The 17,380-nt window shown below is 43.3% G+C and overlaps 1 protein-coding gene across 1 annotated transcript in view; it reads left to right on the top strand.

Annotated features, from left to right (window-relative positions):
• The window catches only part of CAPG (capping actin protein, gelsolin like), a 59,972-nt gene that overhangs the window by 22,941 nt on the left and 19,651 nt on the right, over nucleotides 1–17,380 (top strand). Inside the window, exons 2-4 of the mRNA XM_069227845.1 lie at nucleotides 6,102–6,275; nucleotides 15,262–15,416; nucleotides 15,679–15,840. Coding sequence (XP_069083946.1) covers nucleotides 6,102–6,275; nucleotides 15,262–15,416; nucleotides 15,679–15,840 — 491 coding nt within the window. The remainder of the gene's footprint in view (nucleotides 1–6,101; nucleotides 6,276–15,261; nucleotides 15,417–15,678; nucleotides 15,841–17,380) is intronic.

Here is a 17,380-nt window from a genome sequence, read left to right on the forward strand (position 1 = left end):
ACCCACCAAAGTCCGCGCCAGGTGCAGCAGCACTGGTCGCACCTCACTAAAAACAGCCTTGTTTTCACCTGTGATTAAAGAAGAAAAAAACAGCTGCAAACAAAGGTGGTAGTAATGACAGTAGCGCCTCTCTCGCGCCCCGGGCCACCCTTGACAGCTTATTGTCTACAACGCCTTGAGAACAGCGATCAGCTGATAAAGGTAATACTTATGGGTGTGGAAAACTAGAGCAGTAGGTATGGGGTGTCCCCAAAGACCAGATGAACTGCGTGTAATACACACAAACAGCCTGGATCAGTTTCCTCTCCACACCCCTGTCAATGGACTTTCCTCCTCCTCCACAGCTGCTGCAGACAGGGGGTCCCCTCTGGGCACAGAGTATCAGATGACCCACAACACTGCTTTCCACCTTGGTGTTCTCTGTGGTTGTCGGGTTGCAGAATTCCTTGACTATTTCGAAGAGTCCCTTCGTGTGGTTGGCCGCTGTGTCAATGTGGGTCAACACTTTTTTTATTTTTTATTTTATGTGGTATTATATAATGAAAAGCACATGCCTGAGAAGACATTGAGACAGCTCAGTGGGTGAAAGCATCATTGGCAGAAGCCTCTGTGCACAGAATGGAGTGCTTGGACTTGTGCAATGCAGAGGTGAATTTGTAGTTCCTAGCAACTGTGTTGTCAGATTGTTCTGGCAGGTGTAGGAATATTCTGAAACGTCACACGGCTTGAGGGCTCCTTGTAAAGGGGGGTTTGAACAAGTTCCTTTGGGATGCTTTTTGGGACAAGGGCAGTAGCTGCCACAAAGTGTCTGCAGAAACGGTGCTAAAGCCACATTCCTTCAGAGAAGAATTTGAAACTGTAATTGGGTCTCAGGGCTGATGGCTGTTTCTTTCTACTGGTTTACATCCACAAATGCACGGTCTCTCTGAACCCCTCTACCCACGGTATTCCTAAAACCATGCACGGAAAATGTAACTTTTCTCGCCACCATCTGAATGACCCTCTCTCCTTCCCTTGCATGTCTCCTGAATGTCAGTCGCATGTCTGTCTTCTTTAATCTCTAAATCTTTGAAACCACACCCCTGCAACATGTCGATATGTCTATTTATTCCACCAGTCGCTTGATTCCAACTCTCACCAATGGAACTCATTACTGTACCGCAAAGTAACTGGAGTAAATGCAAGGGAGAGCGCAAGACTGATTCCAATCACCACTGAACAAAGCACTAACTTTGGGCTTCAGAGTAGCGTGCTACTCGCCGTACAGCGTTTCAACGCTTCTTCAGATTCTAAGCGCTATATAAATACAATTTCAATTCAGTACAAATGAGGATGCCCTTTTCTTCACTGCCATCCCACACCCTGTTCTTCAAGACTGTTATTCTTTCCTTTTTTTGAAGTTTCTGTTTTGTACTTTTTTTTAGGCATGATTAGCTGTAGCAGTATATATCACAAGAGCTGTAGAAATAGACTTCAAACTTTGTGTAGTAATTATTATATTTGTAATTGTTACATTCACTGTTCATAATTTCTAATCACGTCATTCATCTGATTTAATTTCGTATTTATTCAAAAGCACTTCTGCACGCTCTTTCTCCCTCCTCCCCGTTCCCTTTTTTTTTTTTTTAAACTGTGTTGTTTTTGTTTTCTGCTGCTCATTGAAAAATATGCAGTTGCTGAGGCTAAACTGCGTGTCTAGGATGTGAGTCAGAGAGACCACAGCCCTTCCTTGTGTAACCACAGACCTTATGTGGGAGGAGGGCGGGGGCGGGGCTGACGAAAACATGGCTGCTCTGCTTGCATTGCGTCTGGCTTAAGAAGGCAAAACCTGTCGGATGATTGACTTTAAGACAATGATCCAGTGCTTAATTTGTAAATAAAAACGTACCGGTGCTCCTCCTCTTAAACACGCGGCTGCTGCAATTAAATGTGGGAACACCGAATACTGAGGCAGCGCAATCCTGAAGCCATCTCGGGCCTCTTCCGTCTATTTAAAGCCACTCCCTTCCCCTTCAGCTCACTCCTGCAGTTTTCTGCTTTCTCCCATTGGGACGCCTTTTCGTTTTTTTCCTCCTCCATATTTCCATATGTGTCTTTTGCTCGCAGCAAATGCTTGAGGTAGAAGAATAATCGCCGGCCCTCAAAAATAAGTGCCGGTGCTCCGCACCGGAAACAACCAGCACAAATTAAGCACTGCAATGATCAGATACGTGTCTTAATGCGATGCATTTGGTTGGTGGTTGGTGGTCGGATCTGGAGGCTGAGCAGGACGTGTCAGTCTGCTCCCAGGTCTCAGGTGGGGTCAGCACACCACAGGGCCCGTACAAAGAGACCTAAGGGCTCAGTAACTGACGAGACAAACCGAGCAAAACAACCCTTCCCACCCCAAGAGAGCAAGTTTTCTCATGTTTATTGTTTGGCCATCTTCTTGGAGGCTCACAGACTCCCAAGAGGGGTTGAACACATTTTCTTTTTGCAAAGGTCTGCCGAAAACAAAGATCACAAAGTTTTTTTCACTTTGCCATCTCAGTGTTGAAATCATGACTTTTGTTGTATTATAACACACATACCTGTAACACTATAATTGTATTTCTAAATGAGATATAGTTTATAGAAAGCAGTATTTATTTCCTCTGAGATAAGATTGTACATGTTTAAGCTTTACACTTGGAGAGAAGATTTCTGCCTACGTTTGACTTCTTGGCTGAGCTCAAGATATTGACAATTGTTTTGCTATTCATGGAAATTATCTAACAGTGCAGAACAAACTTACTTCAGGCGAAAGAAAAACAAAATGCTGCAAGATGTCAAGTTGTCGGTAGTCCTGCAGCAGGCAGTTGCACTATCTGAAAGCATATCAGCCTCTAGGCGCTAGGTTCCATGTATAAGGTTCCAAGAAGAAGCAAGAGGGTGGTACAGTGGACAAAGGCAGTCAACAAAGCAGGTGGGGATGGGGTGTCCTGGGATTGTGTGGGTTCCTGGAAGCAATGGGTGTGGATCGTAGAGCAGGGGGACGGAGTGTGGGGTAAATTACACTGTATGTGGCGCATCCTGTGCTTAATTTGAGCTGGTGGTTTCCAGTGCTCAGCACCCACACTTAAATGTCATAACCCGCACTTATGACCGACTACCCCATGGTGGAGCTGTTTCATAAATAAAATAGAGGAGAACACATTTGTTTAATAATTCAATATGCATTTAAAATGACTAATACCTGCTGCCCAAGCCATTCTTATAGGTTTTGCCGTCTGGAGTAGTTTGAATTGTCACACTTGCAGGGTGTGATATTTAGTAGTTGGGTTGGTTCTGTCATTGGCAGCGCTGGCAGGACCAATGGCTGTTTCAAACTGTAGTGGCCCCCTGACTAGGGCCCTGGCAACGACGTTTTTTACAAATTAAGCAGTGGGAGAATCCAAGGTCACTCGGAGAATCCAAGGTCACACTTTGCCAAGGGGGCTGAAAGTAGTGGCCCTTCATGACAGCGGAATGGTTTCTCTCTGGTGAGAAAATCCACTATACTGATCCCTTTTTAAGTCGTACATAGCAGCGCGCATGCGCTGCTTTTTTGACGTGTTGTTTATGTATCTGGGCTTTTAACCACGCCCATCACCATCACTCGTTCCTGGGCTTGCCTTTCAAAAATCCTTTATTTTCTTTGGTAACTGTTTTACGTTTGTCCCTCCTTGGGGCGGTTTAGTTACCGCCTTGGACATCACCCCTGTTAATTGGCTAATTGCACTTTTGCTGATAAGTTTGACTGCGAGCAAACTTCTTTTTCCTTTTGTGTGCTGCTTCACGCTGATGCTGTGGTGCTTTGAATCGGCTCACTTATGTGAAACTGTTTTACTTTTCATTTTCAGTTTATGTGGCAATAAACATCCGGTTAGGAGTTTACAACCCTAATAGCTGTAACTCCAGCAAATGCGAGACCCGTTGCATTGCAAATGCTTGTTAACGTCTGAAATAACACTTTTAAAAGCTTCTAATTATTATTATTTTTTTTATAAAAAATAAAAACTGTTGGTTCAGAGTATTTCAATTTCACATCCCTAGAACCACTCCATGTGTCATTACTCCATCAGCCATGTTCCTTGTCCCTCTGTGACTCCCCCTAGCTGCCCCTTTCCAACTCCTGTTCCTACCCCAGTGTCCGCCTTCCTCCTCATTCCTTACCTTGATTTTTCTCTCGTCCTGCTCTCCATCACGGTGTTTCCCCCCCCCCCCATGACCTGCTCCCATCATGTTATTAATCCCCCCCTCTTTGCTGATGTTCAGTTCAGAGTCCCTCCTTTAAGTTGCCTCATCTGACTCCCCTTGCTCCCCAGGTTGGCCATTTCATTCCATGTCATTATTGACACTTTTCTTTATTGCCCTTTCCTTTCTTCTGTTGAACTAATTAGGCTTACACACCCCATGGAAATGATTTGTGGGTGAAAATCTCTGGGCTGAAATTGTGAAAATGTGGATGTAGCCACCCTAACCATCTCCCCACACCGGTTTCTCTCCCTACCCTTCAACTTGTCTTTAGCCCATGACCATGTAGCCCCTCATCATAGTATCAACCCCCTCTCACATCCCCCGCTCCTATCAAAGTGTTTCATTGCCAACTCTTCCACCTGTGTTTTTCTCCTTCCATTTACCTGTCCAACATGTACCTGCCTCTCCCCTCACCTCCCTGGTGCTATAAAAATGTCTTATCATCCACCCGTTTTCCTCATGTGTCACTCAAACTTTCTTCTGCCGCTACTGTGTCCCTCATGTTTCACACATCTCATCATAGGGTGCCTCTCTGTCCACCTTCGCATCGCTGTGTCCTGTGTTCTTCAAGTATGTTCCACAATCTGACAGATTAAGGACATCCCCAAATGATGGGTGTGTTATTAGTTGGTTCTGTGGTACTGGTCAGGCAGATGTCTGAAAGGTAGTGCAGAAAAGACTGTCTAAACATTCTTATTCTATCTACAATCATTGCTCCCAGGGTGGTGAGTAATGAGAATTTAGAAATGTTCATTCTAGTGCATCGACCAACATCCGGAATTAGGAGCCACTGTAGTAAGGAAACCACTCTCAATGTATGAGTTGCTTATATAAAGGGACAGTTCCATGAAACTTTAGAAATTTATTTTTATAAGGGGATTTTTCTGTTTATGGGAGATGCTTCTGTAGAAAGAAATATGGAGGGGTTTTAAAATGATGATCACAATTAGAGGTCTCATGATAAGAATTCTTTCAACTTGAGGTGCTCACTGACATTTGGAAAGTAGCTGCTTAGAAGATTAATGAAGCAGAGAATCTACTTTCCATAAAAAAGTGTGAGTAGTTGAGCTGTAGATAAATGTCCATTATGGTGTGGCTTGGCAGCACATCTGTCACCAGACAAATATGTGAGCATCACCAGGAGAGGGGCTTTAGCTCCACCTACATGTTGGGAGCCAGGAGTACATGCTTTGATTGGACAGAAGTTGTGTAATCTACCAAAAAGTATTTGCCTTCCACACAGCTGTGAACATTTTGGTTATTTATCCAGCTTGAACTTTCAGGACATACACATGACACTGTCATGCTTTTAAAGTGTCTTAGATAACTAGGTGATTTATGTTGCTTTTCTCTTGCATCAGAACAGGAGGGGCAATAGCAGTCTTTAATTTACGTGGAATTTTGGGTCTGATTTGACAGTGCAACTGTCACCTGACCTTTGAATCTAAACTAATAATAGTCTGCAGTTCTTGGCTTCTACACAAACGCATATCCATTCCCATGCTATTTACTTGTAATGCTTCACATTACCATACAACATTGCTTTAATGCCAGACCTTTTGGCATAGCCAATGCTTGTTGATTACGCATTTTTCAAACAAAAATCTTTAGTGCAGTATATGGTGTAACAGTCAAGATGTTCTTAAAGGTGAACGTTTCTTATATCGTACTGACATCCATATGAAATAGTACAGTGGAAGTGATGCATTCATCTGAGAGATGCAATCGTACTGCTGCTAACAATTTTATATCCCAGTTTTCTCTCCATCCCTGCTTGCCTTCCTCCCTTGTGGTCTCTTCTGATGCCCTAACCTGTGTTCACTTATTCTTCCTTCCTTCTGCAGACACCAAGATGTTTGACCCATGCGTCCACCAGCCCGGCCTTCATGTCTTCAGAGTGGAGAAGATGAAGCTGGCCTTGGTGCCAAAGGAGCAGATCGGCACCTTCTTCTCTGGAGACTCCTACCTGCTGCTCAACAATGTGGAAAAAGGTGGCTCCAACCTCCACTTCTGGATCGGTAAGTTGCCAGGAGAGATAGTGAATGTTTTGGAGCTGGTGTTAGAACACTGAAGCCAATTAACATCAAAAAGCACAGGAAGGTCTCATGAAAGCTAAGACTGAAGAGCTTTTCAGGACAGGACACATAAATAAAGTGTGAGATGGGACTGGTCGGATGGCTATAAAGGCCTCATCGGGTAACACTCCTGTTGGATAGGCTTTGTCAATGATAGTGTTTAAGTAAAATGTTACTTAGATGTAACAATCACTTTGAAGCTCGTATTGCTGTAGATTCATATGCTGTGCACACTTCTGCCATCTAAAGATGGGCTCAGAACTTTACAAGCTGCTATTCATAGAAGGAGTATCGTTTTGAGGTGACTCGTGGTGTCATCTGTGAAATCCATAATGCACCAGGACATAGAGCACATTATTGATTGTGTTTTTCCTCCAAGGGTAAGTGTACATGTGTACTTGTGAAGTACTATAATGCCTGTGCACTTCTAAGAAATCATGCATGTATGTTTATGTCTCTGAGGAGGTGGGTAAAGTACATGTTAATTTACAATACTATAGGCTGGAATGCGATTGTTACAGGTAAGTAACATTTTCCATTTACAGCATGTGTAGCTATTTTTAGTGCTGTTTGCCAGACAAGTGAAGCCTGACGAGTGTGAATGTCCACACAGTAATGTTTAGTGAATGTGTAGATGGAGCGCTACAAAGCAGCTTTACAAATGCCTGCTAGTGCTAGTGGAATATTACCTAAGGAAGCCATTGTTGTGCCTTTCTTGTACAAGGAATTTGTTTCTTGTATGGTACGAAGTGTACGTTTTACTTTGGGATTACAAAGTTGAATGCATTTTGCAATTGATCGGGCTAAACCTGCCTTTGCGGTGCTGTGCAAAGGCAACAAATAGCTTTTTATTTAAAAAGCTGAGTACATAAATCGTGGCTTTCTGGAATTCAGTAAGCAATGACTCAGTCACTATACAACAGGTACTTTCAGTAATCGCTGCAAGAGACACAAATTACATACCTATGGGACTCTAATATGTCATATCCCCTTCTGTGCCGTGTGTTAAAAAAGGAAATCGGTCCGCTGTCTTTGCTAGATGATAAACGCAAATTTGCACGACGCTCGCATGCCTGGCTTCTCATGCATACTTACACTAACCTGGCACCATCGCAATATCTGATCTCAACATTTTCAGTATACGTCAAATGCACCTGCTCACCATAGGGCTAGGATCCCTTCCATCAAGAGCGGATCAACCACAGTGGAAGAATGGGGGAGAGACGTCATGCAGGCTATGCAATGGTGCCAGGGAGGACATGGTCCGTCTGATCTGTGTCTGCCCGGCCCTAAGAGAAGCACGTCGCCAACTGCTGAAACCAGTTTTTAGTACAAATGGGATATGCTCTTGTCGGCCAGCAGTAATTAAAATGTTTGACTCAACTGACCCGCAGATAAACTGTAGACTTGTTAAATTTCTGTCTGTACAGACCAAATGCCTGAACTCGCAGCCTGTGACTGTTAGTACATCATAAAGAATTGATTTATGCTCTTAAAAAATGCAGAACGAGGCACATTGAAAAGTTTGCACTTTTTAATAATTATTTAGTCACTCTTATTATTGTTTTAGCAAAAATTCAAGAATTTTATAGTGGATATTGAATCTTAATTGTGTTTAGTTTGATCAAATATTGCTATCCCCCATATGTTGTTGGGCCAGCAACATAAGGGCAGTTTTTAAATGCCTAGCTGTAAGAATTATGTAATTAGTTGACTATTTTGCTAATATTTTAATTTATCATGCAAATAAATAAAGGAGTACATAATACAAGATGACCCTCCTGACATCCAATGTGTGCCCAGCTTTGTCCACTACCACCTAAGGCTGTAGGAAAAAGTAAGGTGTTCAACGAACTGATTAGCATGAAAAGCTGAAACTATCTGTATAAAGGGTTTGTTTAAGCTCACAACTTCTTCTGAGAATGGAAACCGTAACAAGGGGTGCTACATTTAAAAATAGAAACTGTAGCCAACACAAGTGCAGTGGCTCAGAGTGTAAATATGACCTCAACTACCATAGTGTTGACGTCCATGAAAGAACCAGGGGTAGTCTAAGAGTGATGACCTTCTTAGACCTAACCTGAATGAAAGATTAAAAATAGACTTCTGTTCTCTCTTTTGAACGTGGGCAGCAATTCATGCTATATAAACTCCTGTTCATATGTTAGCTAATCACCCTTTTTAGGTGTCAAATGTAAAACTCACAAGGTGCTGTACTGAAGATGTTACAGTATTAAGGGCATAGACAGTATACATCAACGGGTTTCCATGTTTCTGTTTAACTATGGAAGTATATGTTTAGCATGTGAAGTTTGATTTCCTATTAGTGAGTTTCCTGGTGCGCCCTGCTCTGCAGATTGGTAAAGTTTTGTGGACTCCTGGAAGATGTTCTGCAAGTAACTGTATTTGATGATGCATCACCCGATGCTAAATGTAACCTCAATTCATGCAGATAGTTCATCATGTCCATGTTGTCCATACGATCAGGGCTAGTTTACTGTGAAGTGTTTCTTGGAAAGCTTCTAGGGCTGGAAACACCTCTATTAGGCTCCAACACATAAATGTGGTGAAGTTATTCGCATGGTACCATTGCCCATGTCCAGTGGGGGTGCCATGGATGCGTCTCTCATGAAGGTCACTTGTGACTGTGGTTAGAAAAATGATAAGCCCAGTAACAAGTTAATTTTGTTCCACCGTTGCATTTTGTGATAAACACTTGGTTCCACCATTACTAAAGCAGCACAATTCCCAGTCGTTTCTCTCCACTTTCTAGCTAGAAACTCTTGAAGAGAAACTTGCATTCCGAAATAAAGCAGTATCTCACACCATCATTCCCAACAGTTTCCTTATTCATTCTCCGGGGACCTAACCTCTGGTATAGGAGAGGCAGCCTCTGAAAGGCTATCACCTTATCTTTGCCGGAGAATGTTGTCTCCAGGAACCTCTTTGTTTAGCATTTATTGTGAATCCTACTTTCTGCTTAATACAGAATATCATGTTCGGTGCAGCAAGGCATTGTACATGACTTGACCCCTTTACCAGCCAATCACCCAGGTATGAAAGCAGATCAATTTTGCTGCGACAGAAGTGTGATGCTTTAGCTACAACACATTTTATGAACCCTCATAGGGCTGTCGTTATTCCGAGAGTAGAACATAGAACTGGTAATGTTTTCCACTTGCCACAAACCCCAGGTACTGGCGATGTGCCTAATGATTTGAGATGTGAAGGTAGGCACGCTCTTCAGGTTGAGGCTCTCCATATAGTCTCCCTGATGTAGTAGCAAGATGACCGCTTGTAAGATGGCCATCTTGAAGTTGTTGGAGGTATTGTAGCAGTTCAGAGCTCTGAGCTCAAAAGCCTGGGAAGGAGACTCCTAGTGTTCAGCCCACAGACCAATCGCACTGCTGAAACTGGATGTGAAGATCTATATGAAAATATTAGCAATGAGACTGGCCCCCGTTCACCCTTCATTGATTCATGCAGACCAGTCGGGCTTTGTGACGGGTAGACAGACCTTTGATAACATGCAGTGGATAGCCCGTCTGGTCAAATCGGTGAAACAAAACAATTAGAAGCTGTCCTCTTTGCAGTTAGGGCCAGATGTATAATTTTATTGAATTGCAATTACCTAATTGTGTATCCCTTAAAATCGCAATTAGTTAATCGCTGTTCTAATGTATGAAATTCATGGAGTTTCATTTTGTGTTTCCTAATGGGCCGAAAAGTGACCTACATCATTAATATTCATGAGGTTGGTCGCATTTTGCGACCCATTAAGAAACACTTAAATCATAGGGATGTTGGCCTGCTGGGATCAGTAGACCACCATGTCTGTGATTGCTTTTAAATAAAGCAATCTTTAAAAAAAAAAAAAATGCAGCCTGCTTTCCTGAAAAGAAAACGGGATGCGTTTAAAAAAGAAAAATGAGAAGTTTTTTTTTAATTCATTTTTTAAGAGTCCATGGGACTACTGCCTGCCCTTAAAAAATGTTTTTGCATGCATTCCCCAGGCGGAAGGGGTCCCTTGGGGAACCCCTTCCCTTTTGCGAATGGGTTACCGCCTACTTGAAGTAGGTAGTAAAATGTGAATATTTTGTGACCACATTTCGGTCACAAAACATTCCTGCATACCTCTGCGATTCGGTATTGGAAAGGGACGCCTTTGACACGCCCCTTCCTAATACCGAATCTGTATATAGTCGCAATTCATACATACCAAAATGCATTTTTTGCAGTTGCAAACAAACCAATCAGGCTGTTTGCGACCACAAAAATGCATGATATATCTGGCCCTTAATGCTGGAAAACCTTCAACAGGGCTGTTCATAAAGACAGAAATGGGTTGATTTGGGCTGTGGACACATTCACACAATGGTACTAGCAGGTTCTGGAGACCCAAATGCTAGGATAATGATGAATGGGGCTTTTTCAGATGTTTCATCTAAGGCGCGGGACACAATCGGCACCAGCTCTTTGCCTGTGCTCTGGTACTAATAGGCACAAAATACAGTACTTCTGTCTTAATACAAAAATAGTGGTGAATTCACTGAAAACCATTTACCACTGACTTAACCTGAGTTTTTTTTTTTTTTTTACAGCTTCTCACGTATTCTAAATGATCTCCCAAACAGTGTGTTAGTGAATGAAAAAAATACCCCAAATATTAGTACATGACTATTGTAAATGTTTCATAAAATAGCCTATCAAGGAAAGGTAAGTTTAGTTCTGGCCTGGCAGAGCAGCTTTCTGAATGACATGTTTTTTAGCAATTCTTTAAAGCATGCATAGAGTGGGCTTTAGCTTGGCTCCACACAGAGGAGTATTACTCTCTGACCTCATTCTCTCACCTGGTGATGAGCATTCTGCTTTCTTTAGAATGCACGAGGGGTTATTCAAAATTTGAAAATCAAACATCTATGCTGTTTATCACAGTCAGTTCTTTATCTACACAGAAAGTAATATTTGTGCTACTTTTTATCAGCATTGGCAAAGGCAGCAGGACAGGCATTAAAGTGATAAACATTTGTGCTTATAATGCTTTCAAACCGCATTTGTGAATGTCTGTGTTTAGATTTATTACTACAGTAAGGACAGACCCATAGTCTTTACCATTGCTTATTTGTTGCTGGTTCATCAGTCAAAACATGGTGTTCTCAGGTCTGCTTCTTCTGATGGAGTTGAGATTTATTTTGCAGCTGATCCCCTGAAGTGATAAATCTTGATGTGTGATGTTACATCGTTTGAGGTTGGGGTGCTGGGACTGGTCCTAGGTGTCGCCCGTGAGATACTGGGTGTGGTCTTTGTACTTGGTGTGGGCTTTTCGGGTGGTTCTGGAGATGCAGCTTCTCCAGAGTCTTACGCCTCCATATGCCAAAGAAACGGGACTTTGCTCCTATTGTTCCTCCGATATACAGGATAGGCCTGCCCTCCTGTCATGGAAATCCAAGTTCTCGGATACAGCTGCATGCGAGGACTCACGGGAGCCCTGGCACTGCATTTCGGAATAGTGCACCCTCCTTCCTTCCCGTTGTGCTAGATTGTGTTCTTTGACTGTAATGCGTTACAAACCCAAGCAGGGAGTCTTGTTGTGGTTCCCCGGTAAGCAGACAGCACAGACCAAGTGTTAGTTTGACCACAGAACTTGCTGTTGCAAGAGGAACAAACATGGTAAATGGAGTATTCCACTAACCCCCTCCTTTAAAAACTGGTCATTCTCACGTGTAATGCTCCTTGATGTTCATCAGGACATCTGTCAACTCGGTCGGTTCTGTTCGGTGCTGTGTTCTTTTGCGGCTATTCAACATATATATATATATATATATATATATATATATATATAATTCGATTTTAGTTGCAATGAAAACAGAGCACTCCAAGCCCATCTGAACTAGATGGCAGGAAAAAAACGTTCTGAGGTTGGGTCTGTGCCTTGGCACATTGTTTGATGTACAGAAGATACCACAAGCCACCATGAAACTGAAATTTGATCTTGGAAAAAAAAAACTTGTCACATTGTGACCCTACATAGCAGGAGTGCGTGCAACATGTGATTTGCAGCTACACATGCTGCAAACACTTATTTCTCATGTTTTTTCAACCCACGTGCTGTAATCAATGAAGGATGCTCATAGGTTATAAAAGAGGTAGGTTTATCAGCTTAGTTGTAGGTTACAGATAAAGCCCCACCAGGAGCAGCATCCTGCCGGTCAGCCCTTCTCACTCCAACTGTCCACTCATCCAAGCACGAACACTGTCAGCATTCCAACCATACAATTACCTCACTCCCTGGCTGAGCAGCAGGGAACATTAAGGTAGTGGGGAGAATGCATAAGATAGAAAGAGGCCACAACACAACGTATATTTTAGTTCATAATTACAAAGTGATCTGATTTGCGTTTGTCATTTCAGGAACTAGTATGGGGTGAATCTGTACCAAAACATTGTTAATTTATATAGAGCTCATTCAGTTAAGGGAAAGTGGACTCCGATGTATTGTCATCATGCTCCCACTAAAATGTTCCCTCTTCACAGACCAGAGGAATCCCACTGTCGATGCAGCCGTGGGTCTGCCACACTCTTTCTGCTGATGATCTCTTGTCACACTAACACCTATTGTCTGTCATCCCTTTTTTTTTTATTATTTGCTTTTGGTGCTTCTCTGCTGCTTTCCCCTGTTCCTTTCCCCCTTCTTTCACTTTATGGTCTGCTGTCCATGGCTCTACATGTAAGTCTTTAACCCAGGTCCTTCTACCAAAGCGTGGCGGAAGCTTACTTTTATGAAATCTTTAGTTTACCCGACACAATTGCCCTGACCAGGTAACTGTGAGCACTTCGACATAGCATACGGGGAGGTCCTGGGCCGCTGTCAGCCTGAGAGTAGAGTTTCTTCAGCCCTTTGCTGATGTTCATGCAGCCGCCTTCCCTTGTTTCATTCCTTGTATATCATTGATTTACTGACTGGTCCGACTCAGAACATCTGTATTTTCTGGCAGGTGCCAATGAGTTATTTTTGACAACTTTAGGGAATGCCAATCCATTCAGCTTGGGAAAACCTATCCTCGCCTGTCCCTTAGTAAGAAACTGAAAACATCACTTATTGATAGCACACTCCAACCATTTTCTTTTTCTTGATTTTTCTTTTAGAATTTGTATTTTTATATTTCTTGATAACTACAGTGTTAGACTTTGACATTCCCAGTCTCCTCCCTAGCATGAAAGACCCTAGAGTTGTTTGTGCACTCTAAAACTTCTAGTAACATTACCCAACATAATAAAAAATAATCCTTCTACGTATTTTTCAAAGCACCTTGCAGTGAGTTATTGGCTCTGCCTTTCGGGGCTTGTCTGCCCTGCGGCTAGCAGGCTAGCCCAGAGAAGCAGGTTTGTGTGGCCGGTGGTTGGGCGCAGTGGAACCAGCCAGTGTTAGAAACAAGGATTTGATTCTCTTTTAAACAATGGCTGGCCTCACAACAGCATCTCTGCCTTTCTTCCTCTTAGAAAGCGAGCAGAATCTGGATAATGCCTGCCACTCCCGGGACTGAAGTCACACCACTGCCGCACCCATGTGCCTCTAGGCACAGGTGACTCACTCTGGGCTGGGCGAGACACCTGACTCACTCAAAAACAAAAAATAGCAGAGAATTAACCCTGGCCACAGGAAGAAGCTGGTTTCCCTGCGAGATCTGATTTTGTGGCGTTAACACCATTCTATTTCTCTTGATCCCTGGGCCTTCCAGTCCCAAACACCTTTGCCTGTTCTTCTCCCACACTTGAGCTGAAATAAATCAAAAATAGGGTGCTGTGTAGCTGGAAGAATTAAAAAGATAAGAGCAGTTACTGAAAGACGCAGTAACAAAAGCATGTTATGTAAGAGCACTGGAACAGTTCCTATATTGTGGGGTGTGATGTGGGTACATTTCATTTCTTCGTACAGTGCGTAGGAATGCTGCGTAGTACTAGGCCACTGCCTGAGGGTTTAGTAAGTTACTGGTTTGTCATGGGGCCTGGTGGGCCAATAATGTCATTGTACCTATTTGGATATGTAATGATTATTGTGATTTCACCTTTAAATCGGGCCCTTAGTTTCCAACATTTCTCAATATGCACAGAACGAATGGACGCCTGTGCAATCTACAGTAAAACTATGCAGTATGATATAAGAGGGGTAATGAATAATCTTTGAGTCCCGGGGTGGAATTGTCCACTAGGGCAATCCCTATATAATGGCTGTGGTAAAACCAGTCTGTGGAAAACACTGTGTGGTGCAGGAAAAAGACTACAAGGAGAGGGAGAATATATTAAATACATGATATGTTTGCTAGAGTGTGAAAAATTGAAAGATGTCTGAGGAAACGTCAGGGGAAAACGTTTAAAGAAACGGAAAGCAGAACAGAGGGCGAAAACCGCACAGCAATGTGAAGAAATGCAGTGTCAGGTGTGGAGAAATGATGGAATGTGGCAAAAAAACCGGAAGTGCTTGAGAAACCACTAACGTGTGGCAAGCACAGTTGCGCGAGGACGCGTCACTGATGTCACAGCAGCGAAAGCACTGCAGGGTGTGGAAAACGCACAATTAGCAGAGGTCGGAGCAAGGAATTATGACACTACTGAGTGTTATGTAAAAAGTAAGTGTGGAGTTGCGCAATGTGCTGAGCTCTGTTAGCAAAACCGCTGTTTGGCACCACAGCGAGCGGGAAGCTGCATCCTATGAACACGCCTACTACATGCAGACTATGCAGATTGCATGTTCTGCATGTCTATAGTCTGCATGGACACACACAAGCTCAGGTTTCTAAGCAGAAGCGGGGTTGACAGAATACCTTTTGCTCATATTAAAAGTACAGACCAAGGCAGAGAATAGCAGCTTCTGAAGCTCACTCAACCTGCCACCATTCAAGGCTGCTTTCTTTCCCTTCTCCCATGCTAGGTAAGAACACCTCTGTGGATGAACAGGGGGCCAGTGCCATGTTCTGCACCCAGCTGGACACCTACCTGAATGGAAAGCCCGTTCAATACCGCGAGGCCCAGGGCAATGAGTCGGAGAAGTTCATGAGCTATTTCCCCAATGGAATCAAGTACCAGGTATGGAAGTTACGGGGTTCGCGAAGTGCTGTGATGAGGGGGATAAACACAATTGCAGGGGTTGTGGACACTGTGATCTTGGGGGATTCAGTGGAGCCCTGGGACCGCTAGTACAGTGATGCAGTAAAAGTCACAGATCACATAGACCCCTGCCCTAGAGGTGATGTAGTGACAGTCACATAGTTACCGTAACAATGGTGGATACAGTGGGAATCGCATATCACGCAGAATGGTGACCCAACTATCCAATCTGGTTCCACAGGAAGGCGGTGTCGCTTCTGGACTTCACAAAGTCCACACTGATCTGTCCGAGATCAAGAAACTCTACGTGGTTAAAGGAAAGAAGAATATCCGAGCGACTGAAGTGGCTCTGAGCTGGGCGAGCTTCAACAAGGGAGATTGCTTCATCCTGGACCTTGGCGAGGTGAGTCTTTTTGTATGTAATTGTTCGCTGCAGAGTCTGCCCACCTGAGTACCAGGGAGAATGTGCGTATCTGTCCTAGATATGTGTGTGTTTGTGGCACCTGAGAAACATTTAGCCTACCAGGGACATTTCACTTTGTCACATACCTGTGGAAGTAGCCTGTGGCCCCATGCAGCTGGGAATATACGCATGGTGCTCACCCGTCCACCTGTGGCTATCTCATTGCGCATGTCCAGTGAGGAGACTGCGTCAACCCAGTTGGAGGCCCTAGAAATGCCATTTTAACAGGAGGTGGGGCTTCACGTGTCTTGTTGAAGGCAGGAACCCAGGGATGATGGATTACGCTGTGTATCCCTGTCATATAATGTAGAAAAAAAACTGCAAGAAATTGAGACCATTAATAAAGCTTTGCAAAATGGATAACAAAAAACTGAAAAACAATGGACCACCTAACATTATCACAATATGCAAAAATAAATCTTGCATCATTACCTGAGGAGAGGTACCCAATCCCTGCATGCCTCAGATGAGCCCTCACTTTGTCGGCAGCCAAGACCCACTGGTGGGTCACTCTTCATTCCTTACAGTCGGCACTCGGCACATCACTCTCCTGTCTAGCTCGCTGATAAAACACGAGCTACCTTACAAGTTTTCAAAGAGCTCAAAACGTGTGAATAAACGATGTGGTTTCTCATGTTCTTCAACAGAGTGAGCCTTAAGAGTTACACATGTATGATACACAATGATAGCGATGAGACGTCTGCTTCCCACTGTGGTCTATGCATAATATTGCTCTGCAAAGGTATTAGTAATAATAACATAAAGATATTATGAAAGTGAAAAAAAAATCAGCACATACCTGCAAACGTTGCTAATATAGTGAAATATTACAAAAGCCATATTATCCTAACAAAGGCACGATGCATTTGTAATACACGTGCAGAGCCTGGTGGAAAGAGAGCGAGAGCGAGAGAGAGACAGAGTGTGTGTGTGTGTGCGTGTCCATCCACCTTGGGTGCATGTGTTTCTCAGAGAATCTGTTTGCTTGTCTGATTCTATAAAATATGTGTGCTTGTGTTTATGAAGAATCTGTTGTGTCGATTCTTTCCATTTCAAGTTCTGCATGCACACCCGTGCACTTGGCTCTATGAGAAAATGTGTGTTATCTATCTCGGGAATTTTGTGAGCCCCATCTCATCCCCGAGTCAGTACATATGAATCGATCTGGTTTCTGCTTCCATCAGATGATTTGAGTATATACTTATAATAACTGGGAGTCTTCCTTCCCTGTCTAGAAGCCTGTCAGTAATTTCCACATTACTGTAGAGTTGTGACTTATCTGGTCACCTGTAACAACGAAATGACATAGCTAGTCCGCGTTAATAACGTGTTACAGTTGAGTTGGGATGTCCTTATGCCTCCAGCCACTCAGCAGCGGATGTGGAAGGCAGGTCACTGAGCATAATTGCATCTGCAGTTTAAACCACACAACAAAAACAAAAACTGACTTCTCATTCATATGATCTGTTTTAAAAACAAC

This window comes from Pleurodeles waltl, chromosome 4_1 (assembly GCF_031143425.1).
Source record: "Pleurodeles waltl isolate 20211129_DDA chromosome 4_1, aPleWal1.hap1.20221129, whole genome shotgun sequence".
Taxonomy (NCBI): Eukaryota; Metazoa; Chordata; class Amphibia; order Caudata; family Salamandridae; genus Pleurodeles; species Pleurodeles waltl.